The following is a 15,644-nucleotide window of genomic DNA, read 5'->3' on the forward strand; positions in this document are numbered from 1 at the left end:
ACTCTTTTCCTCAGGAGGCTGAAGGCTGCACTGGCGCACTGGAGGTGGTATTGAATCTCCGCATCAATGTCTGCCTTTGTTGATAAGAGGCTCCCGAGGTATGGGAAATGGTCCACGTTGTCCAGGGCCACGCCGTGAATCTTGATGACTGGAGGGCAATGCTGTACAGTGAGGACAGGCTGGTGGAGGACCTTTGTCTTACGGATGTTTAGCGTAAGGCTCATGCTTTGATATGCCTTAGTAAATACATCGACTATATCCTGGAGTTCAGCCTCAGAATGTGCGCAGACGCAGGCGTCGTCCGCATACTGTAGCTCAACGACAGAGGTTGGGGTGATCTTGGACCTGGCCTGGAGGCGGCGTAGGTTAAACAGCTTCCCACTGGTTCTGTAGTTTAGTTCCACTCCAGCGGGGAGTTTGTTGACTGAGGTGGAGCATGGCAGCGAGGAAGATTGAGAAGAGGAGTCATGACGCAGCCCTGTTTGACCCCGGTCTGGTGGTGGATTGGGTCTGTAATGGATCCGTTGGTAAGGATCACAGCCTGCATGTCGTCGTGGAGCAGGCGAAGGATATCGACAAACTTTTGGGGGCATCTGAAACGGAGGAGGACGCTCCATAGACCCTCGCGGTTGACAGTGTCAAGGGCTTTTGTAAGGTTGAAAAAGGTCATGTATAAGGGCTGGCGCTGCACCCTGCATTTTTCCTGCAGCTGTTGCTGGGTTATGATGAAGTCCAATCCAATCGCTCTCTTTGCAGCCGCTGCCCTCCTGCAGCAGCACGCACTACTCCCTACAGTGGTACACCTCCACATGTTGCTCCCTCTAATGGCCCCGGCCTGCTGATGGTCTTGCAGGTTGGTACCGCGCCGATTTCCGGACCAGGCCGCCACACGTTGTTCCCTCTAATGGTAATATAATGTAAACTGACCACAACTCACTTGAATCTGGGGTACTTCCTTAGTTTTGTATGCATACCATTACCATTGGTACTTATTAATGATCCTCTATTTAAAGGTCACTCAATCCTCCCTTCATTCATCTGGATTTTATATCATTGCATACATCCTTATAAACATCTTGAGTGATTTATGATTTTGTAAATTCAATACAAGTGTTTGTTGCCATTTTGTCCTGAAATGTGTTTTACCCCCAGTTCCTTACGCAGGCTCCTAGACGTGGATTGTCTGCAGGCTGTTCCAACACTGGAGAATCGCACAGCCAAACAAGACCCCTTCACTCTCAACGTGCAAACACCACACATGCGCTTTCCAGCGGGAGTCACTGGACAGCGATCAGGAGCGGGAACACAAGAACATAAGAAATAGGAGCAGGAGTAGGCCATCCAGCCCCTCGAGCCTGCTCCGCCATTCAATGAGATCATGGCTGATCTGATCTTGGCCTCAACTTCACTTCCCTGCCCGTTCCCTATAATCCTTGACTCCTTTATCGTTCAAAAATCTGCCTATCTCCACCTCAAATATATTCAATGACCCAGCCTCCACAGCTCTCTGGGATAGAGAATTCCAAAGATTCACGACCCTCTGAGAGAAGAAATTCTTCCTTATTTCTGTTTTAAATGGGCGACCCCTTATTCTGAGGCTATGCCCCCTAGTTCTAGATTTGCCCACTAGGGGAAACATCCTCTCTGCATCTACCCTGTCAAGCCCTCTCAGAGTCTTATACGTTTCAATAAGATCACCTCTCAGTCTTCTAAACTCCAATGAGTATAGGCCCAACCTGCTCAGCCTTTCTTCATATGACAACCCCTTCATCTCAGGAATCAACCTGGTGAACCTTCTGTGAACTGCCTCCAATGCAAGTATATCCCTCCTTAAATAAGAAGACCATAACTGTACCCTGGAGAATTTCTCCCATCTTTCGGCCAGCAGTCAGTTATGGCTTCTGAACTACTCGGCTGGCCAAGCTGAGGCCTGGACAGGAATTGAAGTAGCGACCTTCTGATCTGTGTGGTTTAATACTATGCCAAGCAGGTCCTTTGCTCACTAGGCCGCACTGAAATGATTATAGTCTGTATTAATTGATCTTCAGTTCCTCGAGGCTCCAACAATCCTTGAGGGATGGTAACCTGAACTGTAAGTACCATCAATGTGGCAGCAATTTGGAGCGTAATAAAGCTTTTAAATATATTCACGACTGCCTACAGGCTAAAACTGGAGCAACAAGCAGGTGTCCTCGAAGGTCAAGTTACTGCAGAAGCAAGACAGCTGCACTCGATTCAGCCTTTGGAGCTCAGTATTGTGAGCTGAGAACCACTGTGCTGAAGTATGCCCGGTTCATGTTATTGATATGATTATATACCCTGCACAAGATGATCCTTCCCCCTATACCTGCCCGCACAGTACTGAGCAGACAAACGAGAACAACTGTACTCACCAGCTTCTTTCAAGACGGTACATTTCTGATAGTTTGAAGTGCGTAACACAGGGATGCGGACACTGTAGATCTTCATTTTCTCAATGCGCGAATCGAACACTCTGAGCAGGGGGTCCTTCTCCTCCCACAGGGACACAATCTTGTTGTCAATGAAAGTGGCAAACATCTGGGTTTCTATGAAGTGGGAGAGAAAGGGGAGGTAGGGCTCTGGCTGGTCGGAAAGAAACGAGGCCTAAAATGAAAGTAAATAATCCATTACTCTTTCGTTAACTGTCTTATGTACATAAAATGGAAGTCAAGATACAAGTTCATTCTTGGTTTAATGCAGAACCGTGATGATTAATACCCTACATGTTTTGTCCATGGGTTTGGAATAAAATAGTCACATAAGTCCCTATTTGTGGCTTAGTGAAAATGTTCAAGGGCAGAATCTGTTACGGCTTAGTGCAACTTCACTGGCAGGATAGGCGCACCAACGTCAGTGTTCTCTCTCAGGCCAACATCCCCAGCATCGAAGCATTGACCACGCGCGATCAGCTCCGATGGACGGGCCACATTGTCCACATGCCCAATACTAGACTCCCGAAACACTCTACTCCGAGCTAAGTCACGGCAGGCGAGCCCAGGAGGGCAGATAAAATGCTTCAAGTACACCCTCAAAGCCTCCTTGAAAAAATGCAACATCCCCACCGACTTTTGGGGATCCCTGGCCCAAGACCGCTCAAAGTGGAGGAGAAGCATCCGAGAAAGCGGCGAACACCTCGAGTCTCTTCACCAGGAGCACACGGAAGCCAAGCACAAATGGCGCAAGGAGCGTACGACAAACCAAGCACCCCACCCACCCACCAACCACCACTTTCCCCACCTATGACAGAGATGGTAGGTCCTCCATTGGCCTCAGCAGTCACCTTAGAACTCATTTCAGTGTGGAAGCAAGTCATCCTCGACTCCGGGGGACTGCCTAAGAAGAAGAGAAGAAATGCAACCAGGCATTCTTGGCCACTCCTTCCTTCAAATGTTTTAAGTGTCAGCTTGGCTCAGTAGTGGCAATCTTGCCTCTAGGTCAGAAGTTCCAGCCCCACTCCAGAGACTTGAGCACCCAATCCAGACCGATAAGTGAGTGTAATACCGAGGGAGCACTGCATTGGCGAAGAATATTGAATGAGACAAGTATTACAAAGTAGCTACAGCATAGAAACAGGCCAATCAGCCCAACGAGTCTGTGCCGGTGCTTATGGTCCACACGAGCCTCCTCCCACCTCTCTTCAGCTAACCCCAGCAACATATCCTTCTATTACTTTCTCCCTCGTGTTTATCTAGCTTCCCTTTGAATGTATCTGTCTCAACCACTCCCTGTGGCAGCGATTTCCAAATTCTAACCAGTCTCTTGGTAAAAAGTTTCTCCTGAAATCCCTACTGGATTTATTGGTGATTATCTTATATTTATGGCCCCGAGTTGTGGTCTCCCCCGCAAGTGGAAGCATCTTTTCTATGTCTACCCTATCAAATCCTGTCATAATCTTGGAGACCTCTATCAGGTCCACCTTTTCGTCTTGTCTTTTCTAGAGAAAAGAGTCCCAGCATGTTCAATCTTTCCTGCTAGGTCTAACCTCTCAATCCCATCAAAGAGCAGGGGCATTCTCCCGGTGTCCTGGCCAATATTCATCCCTCAACGACCACAACCAAATATAGATTATTGGGTCGTTTCTGTTTCTGGGACCGTAACTGTGCGCAAAATGGCAGCAGTGACTACACTTCAAAAGTACTTGATTATCTATTGGGATCTGAAAGACGGTAGTTAAATACAAGTTAATTCTTCTCTCTTGGTGCAGAGCGATCAGTGGATCTTGTTTCATTTCTGAATAATTTTGGCTTTCTTTAATTAGATTTCACAAGATACATGTGCACAAGGAGGCACTTTCAGCTCATCCATCCATAAAAACAACACCACCTCCATCTCCACCCAACCGGTCTCTCAAATGATTTCAGAAATTGCCCTGCTCCGAAGTCCATGCAATGCATTTCATAGGTACATGGAAATATGTAGAACCAGTAAACACCACCACCAATCCAGCCAATCCCAGCGTCTGGGAAATATCATATCTCGCAAAACCTTCCATCTGATTTTTCTCAAGGTAATTGTCCAGTTCCTGCTTGGATTTGCTGCTGCCATCGAATCCTACTCCCTCCCTGGGCAATCCATTCCATGCATTCACCATCCCTTGTGTAAAGTAGTTAAATCTAAACTGTATTTTCACCCTCTTTCTTCTAAGTTTGAGGCTACGATCAATCTTTGTGTGAAGGAGAATCTCCTGACACTTGTGCTAAATTTGCCTGTCATCAGTTTGAGCCTGTGCCCCATTGTTGTACTGTCACAGTTTAATTGGGTTGTGCTCCAGATTTCTACATTGTCTTCTATACCTTTATGAGCTGACCTCTCAGTCGCCTCCTTTCACAAATGACTAGCACTCTTTTGGCACTCTTTCCTGGGATCACTCTGGTGGATCCCTCAATACCAGCTTTCATGTTGGTGCACTAGACACCTCAAGTCGCTGGAGAAATACCACCAACGATGTCTCCGCAAGATCCTACAAATCCCCTGGGAGGACAGACGCACCAACATCAGCGTCCTCGACCAGGCCAACATCCGCAGCATTGAAGCACTGACCACAATTGACCAGCTCCGTTGGGCAGGTCACATTGTCCGTATGCCAGACACGAGACTCACAAAGCAAGCGCTCTACTCAGAACTCCTTCATGGCAAACGAGCCAAAGGTGGGCAGAGGAAACGTTATAAGGACACCCTCAAAGCATCCCTGATAAAGTGCAACATCCCCACTGATACCTGGGAGTCCCTGGCCAAAGACCGCCCTAAGTGGAGGAAGTGCATCCGGGAGGGCACTGAGCACCTCGAGTCTCAGCGCCGAGAGCATGCAGAAATCAAGCGCAGGCAGTGGAAAGAGTGTGTGGCAAACCTGTTCCACCCTCCCTTTCCCTCAATGACTATCTGTCCCACCTGTGACAGGGATTGTGGCTCTCGTATTGGACTGTTCAGTCACCTAAGGACTCATTTTAAGAATAGAAGCAAGTCTTCCTCAATTCCGAGGGACTGCCTATGATGATGATGATAGCGACAATTCCAGATCATAGAATCGTACATCACAGCATTGCACTAGGCCACCTGCATCACACACTAAGGCATGGCCGGGGAAGTGAAGGAACCATAACTCAGTTTTTAAATTCAACACAACTCCACCTGTAGGTCCAGGATGTGAAAGTTGTTATGGAGGGGAAGCGGGTCCTCAGAATGCGTGTCCCTCCTCTGAGGAATCGGTACATGGAATTGGATCGTGCTGTGTTGCTTCAAGCGCTTGCCGACCTGCACCCACCACTGGACACTCCGCTAGTCTTTGCTGACTACCAGAATAAGATGACATTTGAAACTCGCGAGCACTATGACCCGGATTTTGCGGTTCGTAGCGATGTGATGGCGCTCGCCGCTAATCTTGAAGAAAGCTGCCCGCAAAGATCCAGCAATCTCTGTGGCGTCAATTTCACCTTTCCCGCATTAATTTTCTCCTGGCGCCAAGTGTGGGGATCTTCATTGTCCAGCAACAGTGATGTCATCAAGCTGGCTAAGCAGCCATTCACCTTGAAGAATTTTCACAGACCACAAACCAGGAAGTAAAATGGATTGATTATCCTTCACTTTTTATAAATTAAGGTCGAAGCTGAACTATCGTAAACAAACTTAAAAAAAAAATTATATTAAATAAATATGGAATTTTTATCCAGAAATATAAAATTAGGTTTTCAGGGCCAGAGAGGTTGTTCAGTAGTAAGTGTGACTTAATACGCCGCTAAAAACCCAGTTATACCTCGTTAACTTTTTGGGGCATTTTAACAATCTCATTACAGCATAAAAGGGGAAGCTCCCATCAGTTCAGTGATTTGTAAGATTTCCGTCTGTGAGGTCGTCAACAGTGCACCCTAAGAAGGAGCAGGGAACCAGCAACAGCAACTTCTGGATTTCTGTGTTTAACTGCACATGTGCAGATGCCAGAAGTTGCTGTTCTTCAGCATCCCTGATTATAACTGCTCAACCCTCGGTGGCCATGCCTCTAGTTGCCTGCGCCCCAAGCTCTGGAACTCCCTCCCTAAACCTCTCCGCCTCGCTACCCCTCTTTCAAGACGCTCCTTAAAACCTACCTCTTTGACCAGGTTTTTGGTCATCTGCCGTAATTTCTTCTTATGTGGCTCAGTGTCAAATGTATTTGTTTTGTCTTATAACACTCCTGTGAAGCACCTGGGGATGTTTTACTACGTTAAAGGCGCTATATAAATACAGGTTGTTGTTGTTGTTAACCTCACAGACTAATGACGGCGAATGCTGACAGTTTCACCGTCATTACAACCACAAAATCTGGAACATTTAGTTTGTTGTTGAGCTGATTGTTGCGGGGTGCCTCCAGTCTAATAGGGGGAACTGGTCAGAAATTAACGATTATTTTGCGACTCTCTTTGGCTCAAACAAAATACGACACAATTCATTAGAAACAGAAAAAATATGGGCATCAGACAATTGTGCAACTGAGATATTTGGAAGTTGCAGATTCCATCCTGGGAGCTTTTGCCATTTTTTAAATCAGAAAACGGAGTAAACAGAATTGCAATCAAGGTGATCCCGGTCACTTTTCTCGCATAGTTGCCGCCAAGGAGTCTAGAACGTGCCAATCGGGATCACTGGCACAAAAGGTTTGCAGAGTTGTTGAGTTGGGAGTGGCTTAGCCAGTCATGTAATGTTCACAAGACTCAATAAAACCCCAAGCCAGTTGGGTTCTAGGGGGTCCACGATGAGGCAGGTGGTTGTGAGCCTGGTGGATGAACTGGTAATGTGTCGTGTGATTGTTAAACCTTTTGCTAATAAAGCAACTAGTTCTTAATAGCAATATGTTGCTATGAATTCTTAAGCAAAGAACCCATGAAGCAAATACATTACAGACTGTGTCTGCTTTATTGAGTGTCTGCAAACTAACCTTGAAGGGTGTCTTGAATCACAGGGGGTACAAACAGAAAAGGCACTTCCAAACGATGCAATTGTCAGGAGCACGCGCTTCATTGTGATCAGCATCTGGCTCCCTGCCACGGTCAAAGATGCTCAGCCATTCACCTTCAGCTAAGATACAGCACACGTCAATAGGATTAGGTAATCCTTTCTTCCAGCCTTCCTTCGCTCGATATAATTTTATTTCTGCGGGGGGTAGGGATGGCAGAGGGCGCTAAGCTGACGACTTTTCAACCTTTGAATCCCACGCAGACCAATGAAACGACCCAGCCGCAATAGGGTCATCCAGTTCCCTGGTGGGCATGTGGCACTAAGTAGACAGTCTCATCCAGTGAGGGCAATGTGAGAAATGGGAAAATAGACATTGGTGCAAGTAATGGTTGCACCAGGTTGGCTTTCAGCAGGTTGCTGGAGTAGAGTAGAGGAAGTGTTCATCTAGGTCTACTCCTGACCTGTTCCATTTCCCAGTGCCAATGCCCTTCTCCTTGTTTGAGGAACAGGAAAGAAATGGGCAGAAAGTCAATCTGGGCAAGTGTATAACCTCTTCATCACATTCACTTTTTTGAAAGTCGCACGTGCCATGCCATAGAACGACTGGCCATTAGTCCTAAGAGCCGTAACTGCAGTTGTTTCATCAGACTCGCCCTGTGGGGCCCTCTCACAGCCATGGCTTAGTGATAGCACTCAAGTCTCTGAAGGTCGTGGGTTCAAGCCAGACTCCAGAGACTAGACAAAATTTAGGCTGACGCTTCACTGTAATGCTGAGGGAGTGCTACACTGTCGAGGGAGCCGTCTATCAGACAGGACATTAAACCGAGGGTCTATCTGCCATCTCAGGTGGACATAAAAGATCCCACGACACTATTTCAAAGAAGAACCAGGGGCGTTCTCCTGATGTCCTGGCCAATATTTATCCCTCAACCACCATCACGAAAATAACAGATTATCTAGTCATTATCCCTTTGCTGTTTGTGGGAGCTTGCTGTGCGCAAATTGGCTGCCATGTTTTCTACATCATCATAGGCGGTCCATCGAACGAGGATGACTTGCTTCCACATGAGTTCACAGATGTTTCAATGAAGGACCCGATGTTCTAGTCCTGAACTCCAATTGAGAGGGTGGAAGATGCCTGTGTGTGGATTTTTTTAACGTGTGGTGACCATTGCATATCAGCCACCACACTGGCTTGACAGAGCTAGGCCTTTATCCAGTGGCAAGGGTTAATCAGGACGACTGGAGACCTGCTCTGCCGCGTTTCCTACATTACAGCAGTGACTACACTTCAAAAATAATGCATTGGCTGTAAAGCGCTTTGGGCCGTCCTGAGGCTGTGAAAGGTGCTATATAAATGCAAGACTTTATTTATCATTGTTATATTTTCAGTAACTCACAGACACACACACAGCCTTAAGATGGCAGAACATTCTGGAACTTACCAGTCAGGTGACCTGTTCCCTTTCTTTGTTATAAACAGCACTGGCTGCAGTGCCACAGGAGTCCACAGGTGGAGCTATATATATTACAATCAGGGACGCAGTGTCACCAGGCAGTAGAGGCCGGGCTGGCTGTACTTCGAGCGTTCTGAGGGACTAAATAACACGAGGGGAAAAGGAGCAGAGCAATTACCTTGTCGAAATTTTGCATCTGCTCCCGGTTGGTGAGCCACGACTCCATATCCTGCGTGGGTTGGATGACAAAGGCCTCGTAGTCGGCGAACATCCGGGTGAAGCGGTTGGCGAACACCTCGCGGAGCTGCACCCCCAGCTTGTAATCGCGGAGCTCCTCCTCGCTGCACCGGCACTTAGTGTCCTTCACCTTGTTGGCGGCGGGCGGGGGCGCGATCTCCATCTTCTCCACGGCCACGCCGGTGCGCTTGGCCAGCGCCTGGAGCCGAGCCAGCGTCTCGTTGCCCTTCAGCAGCTCGTACATGTTGATGGTGTTGCCGGTCAGGTTGCCGTTCTTTTTGTCATTGGCCAGGTCGTCCAGCACCAGGTTCTTCAGCTTGGTGGCACTCTCGCTGCAGTGCAGGTTCCCCTCGGGCGGGATTCCAAACTGAAGCAGCACCTCCGAGATCTCCTGGATGAACTCCAGCTTGTTGGGAAACTGCGGGAAATCCTCCGGCAGCTCGATGAAGTGGTTGTCAATGTCCACGAAACAGAGATTCGCCTGCAAGTGGATAAAGGAAAAGTGAGTGACAATTCTGCCTTGGACTGTACAAATACTGTGCGGCCCTCTCGGGTGGATGCAAAAGATCCCGTGGCACTATTTCGAAGAAGAGCAGGGGAGTTCTCCCTGGTGTCCTGGCCAATATTTACCCCTCAACCAAAACCACTAAAACAGATTATCTGCTCATTATCACATTGCTGTTTGTGAGAGCTTGCTATGCGCAGATTGGCTGCAATGTTTTCCTACATTACAACTGTGATTACACTACAAAAAGTAAAGGGCTTTGGGGCGTCCAGATATCTCGAAAGGTGCCATATAAATGCAAGTTCTTTCTTTCTATACTTAACGATGACACTTGTAAAGTTGTTGTTGTTGTAAAGTTGCAATCTTCTCTCCATTGCTCTCCTATTTAAATATCGAAATTTAGTACAGAGCTTTTTCATCTCACGCTTCAACAGGTTTAAGTCCTTCTCATTTGCAGGTACAAACTCCTTGTTCGGGTCCAGATGCATAGGCACAGGGACTCTATTCAGTACCTCTCCCACGTGCCCACTGCTCATGTGTATTTTTGACAGGGAGTGTCAAGCAGGCTATTCGACCTAAGAGGTTACACCTAAGCCGGGATCGGTCCTTACCCAACATCCACATGTGCACATTACCAGCAGAGCTCAATGAATCGCCATCAGTCGGAGGAACGCAGATGTGTGCAGAATAATACCAGGGTTTAAAAGGTTAAATTATGAGGACTGGTTGCATAAGCCTTCCTTGTATCCCCTTGAGTTTAGAAAGGTGAGGGGCGATCCAATTGAGGTTTTATGATACAGGGGTTCGACAGCGTAGAGACAGAGAAATTATTTTCGCTTGTGGAGAATTCAGACCAAGGCGGCATAATCTTAAAATTAGACCTGGACCATTCAGCAGCGAAATCAGGAAGCACGTTTTTTGTACAGGTTGAACCTCCTTTATCCAGAACTCCCTTATCCAGAACCATTCCCGGCCACTGGGTGGCGCATGCGCAGAGCTCCGACATGAACAAATTGAAGTCCTTCCTCGCTGCCGACTCCCGCAATCGCTGGCTTGACCCTGTGATCCACCACCCCCCCAATGATCTCTCTGCCGCACTCCCAGCCCCGATATCCCCTTGGTCAGTGTACCATCCAATTTAATGTGACCACCCCTCATCCGGAAAAATCACTTATCCAGAACAGGCCAGGTCCCGAGGGAGGGAGGGCGGTCAGTCGTTCTTCTGCCCCCCACTCCTCTCCTCCCCCCTCTCCCCGTCCCTCCCTCCTCTCTCTCCCATCCCCTCCTCTCTCTCCCCCCTCCTCTCCTTCCCCCCTCTCTCTTCCCCCCCCTCCTCCTCTCTCTTCCCCCCCTCCTTTCTCTTCTTCCCCCTCCTCTTTCTTCCCCCCCTCCCTCCTCTCTCTCTCTTCCTTCCCCCCTCCCTCTCTTCCCCCCCCACTCCTCTCTCTCCCCTACCCCCTCCCTCCTCTCTCTCTTCCCCCCTCCTCTCTCTCCCCTTCCCCCCTCCCTCCTCTCTCTCCCCTCCCCCCTCCCTCCTCTCACTCCCCTCCCCCCTCCCTCCTCCTCTCTCTCTTCCCCCCCCCCCTCTCTCTTCCCCCCCCCTCCTCCTCTCTCTTCCTTCCCCCCCTTCCTCTCTTCCCCGGCCTGCCCCTAACTAAGATTTGTAGATTTTTGTTGGGTAAGGGTATCAAAGGATATGGAGCAAAGGCAGATAAACAGAGTTGAGGTACAGATCAGGCATTATCTAATTATGTGACAGAACAGTCTCGAGGGGCTGAATGGCCTCCTCCTGTTCCTATATGCACGGTTGCAGGCACAACTAGGCTCAATGGTGAAATGGGCCTGTGATGTCTTTTAATGTAGAGAAATACAGGATGATGTATTCGGGGAGAGGCAATTCTCCGAAGGTAGCCGTCATACATGATTGCCCACTCTAAGTTGCTAAGTGGGAGAATAACCTGAAGGTTGTAGTTCATGATTCACTTAAAGTCCATGACCATGACAAGGCTATTGTGAAACTAAATGAGGGTTTTATAGTTGGGAGAATTAAACATAAAACTAGAAGAATGACCATTTCACTGTACAAGGCATGGGCACATCAAATATACTGTGTGCAGTTTTGGTGCTCATCATGTGGTGGGTAATATCGAGATCCTCGGTTCAGAAGTGGGCCACACGATTGGTACCTAATTTAAGGACCCTTAGTTATCAGGATAGGTTTAGGAAGCTGGGCTTTATATTTTGTAAACGATCAGGCTTCATGTGAAAAGAGAGGCTTTCTACAAGACTCACACACGAACAGCACATTACCTGATCCCAGCCTACAACAAGCTCCCTGATGGAGGCCTCAAGTTGCAGTGTCCAATTTTTGGAGGGTATTTATCCAGATGTTCACCTCCCCACAGGTTGTCAACTACTGTCAATGTCATTCTGATCTGGCTGGGACGGGGCATGAGAGAGCACTCGGGGTGGGGGGCAGGGGGGAATGCCGACGCTAAATTTAACTGAGTCATTGCGCCAAAGAGCCAAACTCTGATTCAGATCCCGGGAAAAGCCGAGTTTTAAAGGCGCGGCATGGTAATGCACCCATTATCACCTCAAAATCACTTATTCTCAAGCTGACCTCTTATTTCTGCCTGTTTCTGCAAACTCGGAGGCTCACGCACCGTGCTCTGTGTAAACATTGCACTAGTTGTGACCTCCGAGGGAAGCGTTTCCTCATCTCTTTAAGTAGCCACCAGTTACCGACTCTGCGAACCTGGACCGACTGTTTTTCCAGACGTTGTTATTGGTGAGCGCTCAATGAGGCGCACGCAGCGAATTTACTGACCGGGGCTTAAGCGTGGGCGTTGCACCAGGAACAAGCCATGTTCGGAGCGATCGTCAGTAGCTGGGCGCTAGTGGTTTGCGCTTCCGGTGAGCCTACAATGAACTTTCGGTCACGGCGCTAAACGCTGCACTCCCGGTCGGTAACCTCTTATGCTGCCATTAACGCCCCCTCTGGGCGCTAACTGAGGCGTTAGACAACCGAAAATCCAGTGCGTTTCTTGGGGCACCTCTAACCCTCACTGTTCACTGAAAGATCTGGTGTTACTCCAGCTGCCACCCCCCTGGCCTACTAAAATGGTAAAAATCCATGCAAAACAGCCTCTAACACTGCCTGGGATGATTCAAGTACTTCAGCAGCTGCAGTTTATTGCACGAGCTAAGCGGTTTACTGTCCCCAGGAGTAAAGATGTCGGAAACAAATCTTAATAAGTCCGAGAGCTGGGCTCTTTTCAATGATGAAACACATTATCCTGAACTGTATCAAGACTAAAAAACATTTCAATGGAGTTTCAATGATCCAATACTGAAGAATTGGATTTAAAGGCCAACAGCCTCCCATCGAACTCATTCTCGTTGTTATATTATGCCCTCTTGTCTCTGTTTTACTGCTAATATAATTCACCTATAACTTGCTCTGCTGCCTCATGTACAGCAGCAGCATTACATTGTAAGTGCATTCACCCCAACTGGGCTTTTTTTCTGTCAATGAAGTGTGTGGTCACAGCAAGGTGAGCAATGTCAGCACAGGGGAATGAAACACGTTGGGGTTGGATTTTCCGGTCCTTTGCGCTCCAGGTTTCGCCCCGGAGCGGTGTGAAAGGCGGCGGTGAGGTTTCTAGCGCCCGGCCGCGATCCTCCCGGGAAGAGTTGCGCCTGGTGTGCAATGCCTCTGGTTGCGACGCCACCGCGAGTTCTGAGTCTTACCCAAACTGTCCGCCCCGCACCGCGCCCACGATGACCGCCTGGGAAATCAGGGCAGCCCCGCGATCCCGTCGGCGGAGAGGAAGGTAATGGAGGAGGTTTTAAGGAGCATATTAAAGGGAGGAGCGGGAGGTTGGTGGAGAGATTTACAGAGGGAATCCCACAACTGGCCACCACTGGTGGAGAAATTAAAATCATGGATACGCAGGAAGCCAGAATTGGAGGAGCACGGAAATCTTGAAAGGTTGAAGGGCTGGAGGAGATTCCAGACATATGGAGGGGAGAGTTCATGGAGGGATTTGAAAACAAGAATGAGAATTTTAAGATCGTTGTGTTGCAGGACCAGGCGCCAATGTCGGTCAGCGAGCACACGGAGGGAAAATTTGCAGAGTGATGGGGAAGAGGAGGAGTGGGATTAATTGGATAACTCTTTCCAAGAGCCAGCACAGGCACATTGGGCCGAGTGGCATCTATCTGTGTTGTATGATTCAATGAACACCTGCTAGGAAAGGACAGGATAGGAATTCTAATCCGTTCCCAAAGGCGATGTACTCCAGTCCTTGTTTTCCAACATGTTCTCTGTTCTCAATTGTTCCTCAATAACAATAATACAGAAGAGCAAGACTATGATTGATGTGTTGTGTCTGCTTTAAATCATGCGCAATTGATGCTTCATGGCATCTAATTCTTTAAAGCTATATTTTGCTTAATGAAGCAGCCCAGTATTGCCATTTGGTTCCATGGCCTTGAGCTTCTTTCATATAAATGCCACTGACTTGTATTTTTTTTGTGGTAATAATTATCTCAACTGATTGCATTGATGGTTCAACAAAAAAATACCAGTAAGGTTTGAAAAATTGGATCAATATAACCTCTATCTATTAATATATTAAAAACCTTATGTCAGCATGCCCTTCCTATTCACCACAACTTAGGTTTTCAACACTTTTCCTTCACCAGATTTCTTGGCTAGTAGCCATATATATTTTGGCTCAGTGAACATTTCTTCATCTGCTTATTTATTCAGTGTACTTTTTGCAAATTGATTGGCAAGGAGAAGGTGAACCAATCAAATTGTTAAGAAATGCTTGATGAAAATGTTTTCATCTGGCCTTTTCCCCATTAACCCGCTGATTAGGTTACAAATACATTTGATAACCGTTGCTAATCTGTACAAAAAAAACAAAAAAACACCTCATAAAATTCCACAAATCCTGTTGAAAATGTGACTATTGTGTTTCGGCTCTTAGGCCGGTCTCAGGCCTGGGGCTAGAGTCTGTGGTCTTTCCCAAATGATTGTGAGTGATTCTAGGCTATCAGGCCCCCACACTCAGCACATTCCAAGTCCATCCTTACTTGCCATGCCCACATCCCATTCTCACAAAAAGCCCACCATGGTAAGAAGGCTAGAATTGACCTCAGTGTCACTGAGTTAGGGAGGGAATGTCAGACTGGATTTCCGCTGCAGATTGCTGTCAATGTCCCCTTTAATTTTTTGGGAGGAGGGAACTGTCTCTTTAAATTTGCTGCTCAGCTATGTGAACACACAGGAGCAACATCTTTTCCAGCGATAACAGCTGAGTGGCCTGCCGGGACCTCCCGATTGGTGCACCTTAGGGGGAACTAGCTATCCCTGCTCAAACGTTTCAAGTGTGGACACTGGATGAGGGGCAGCATTGGGTTTGGTTGTGATGCTGTCACAGTCAAACAGCCTACTGATAAGAATGGCAATTTAGGAGATTAGACAGGGGGTAATTGGTGTCCATGGACCTGTACCCCTGGATAGTTCTTCCTTTTGTTGTTCATCTCCAAGGGAACCTAGACTCCAGTGTTTCAAGGCAATCCATGCATTGCCTTTTGATCCCAGTTGATTTCTGAAAATGTTAACTTGACTTTGCCTCTTTCTGACTGGTGTGGCTATTTATAGAAACCACCCGGATTGCCGCAACACCTCTAAGCAGTCATTGATGTCCCTGGAGGCTCTCAATTAAGTCTGAAGTCTGGGCCTGCAGTGACATTTCTATTTAACTAATGAGATTGTTAACATAGAGTGCGGGCGTTCAGCATGCACAGCGCATTGCTGGTAGCGCTTAGAATTGGATATTTAGTTTTCTCTTTTGCCAATTTTCTCCCTTCGTTTCCTGAGGCATTGAAATCCGCGCTAAGGTGGGTAAAAAAAACAACCGCCCGCTGCATAGTGTCTTACCGTGTCTCGCGGATACTCTGGACATTGCTTTGTGTGCAAT

The 15,644-nt window shown here is 47.7% G+C and overlaps 1 protein-coding gene across 3 annotated transcripts in view; it reads right to left on the minus strand.

Moving 5' to 3' along the window:
* Nucleotides 1-15,644, minus strand: part of LOC139280883 (DENN domain-containing protein 5B) — a 340,537-nt gene that overhangs the window by 84,080 nt on the left and 240,813 nt on the right. For all 3 annotated transcript variants that reach the window (XM_070900669.1, XM_070900668.1, XM_070900670.1), the window contains exons 5-6: nt 9,085-9,624; nt 2,394-2,625 (exon numbers count right to left, since the gene is read on the minus strand). In XM_070900669.1, coding sequence (XP_070756770.1) covers nt 2,394-2,625; nt 9,085-9,624 — 772 coding nt within the window. The remainder of the gene's footprint in view (nt 1-2,393; nt 2,626-9,084; nt 9,625-15,644) is intronic.

This window comes from Pristiophorus japonicus, chromosome 15 (assembly GCF_044704955.1).
Source record: "Pristiophorus japonicus isolate sPriJap1 chromosome 15, sPriJap1.hap1, whole genome shotgun sequence".
Taxonomy (NCBI): domain Eukaryota; kingdom Metazoa; phylum Chordata; class Chondrichthyes; family Pristiophoridae; genus Pristiophorus; species Pristiophorus japonicus.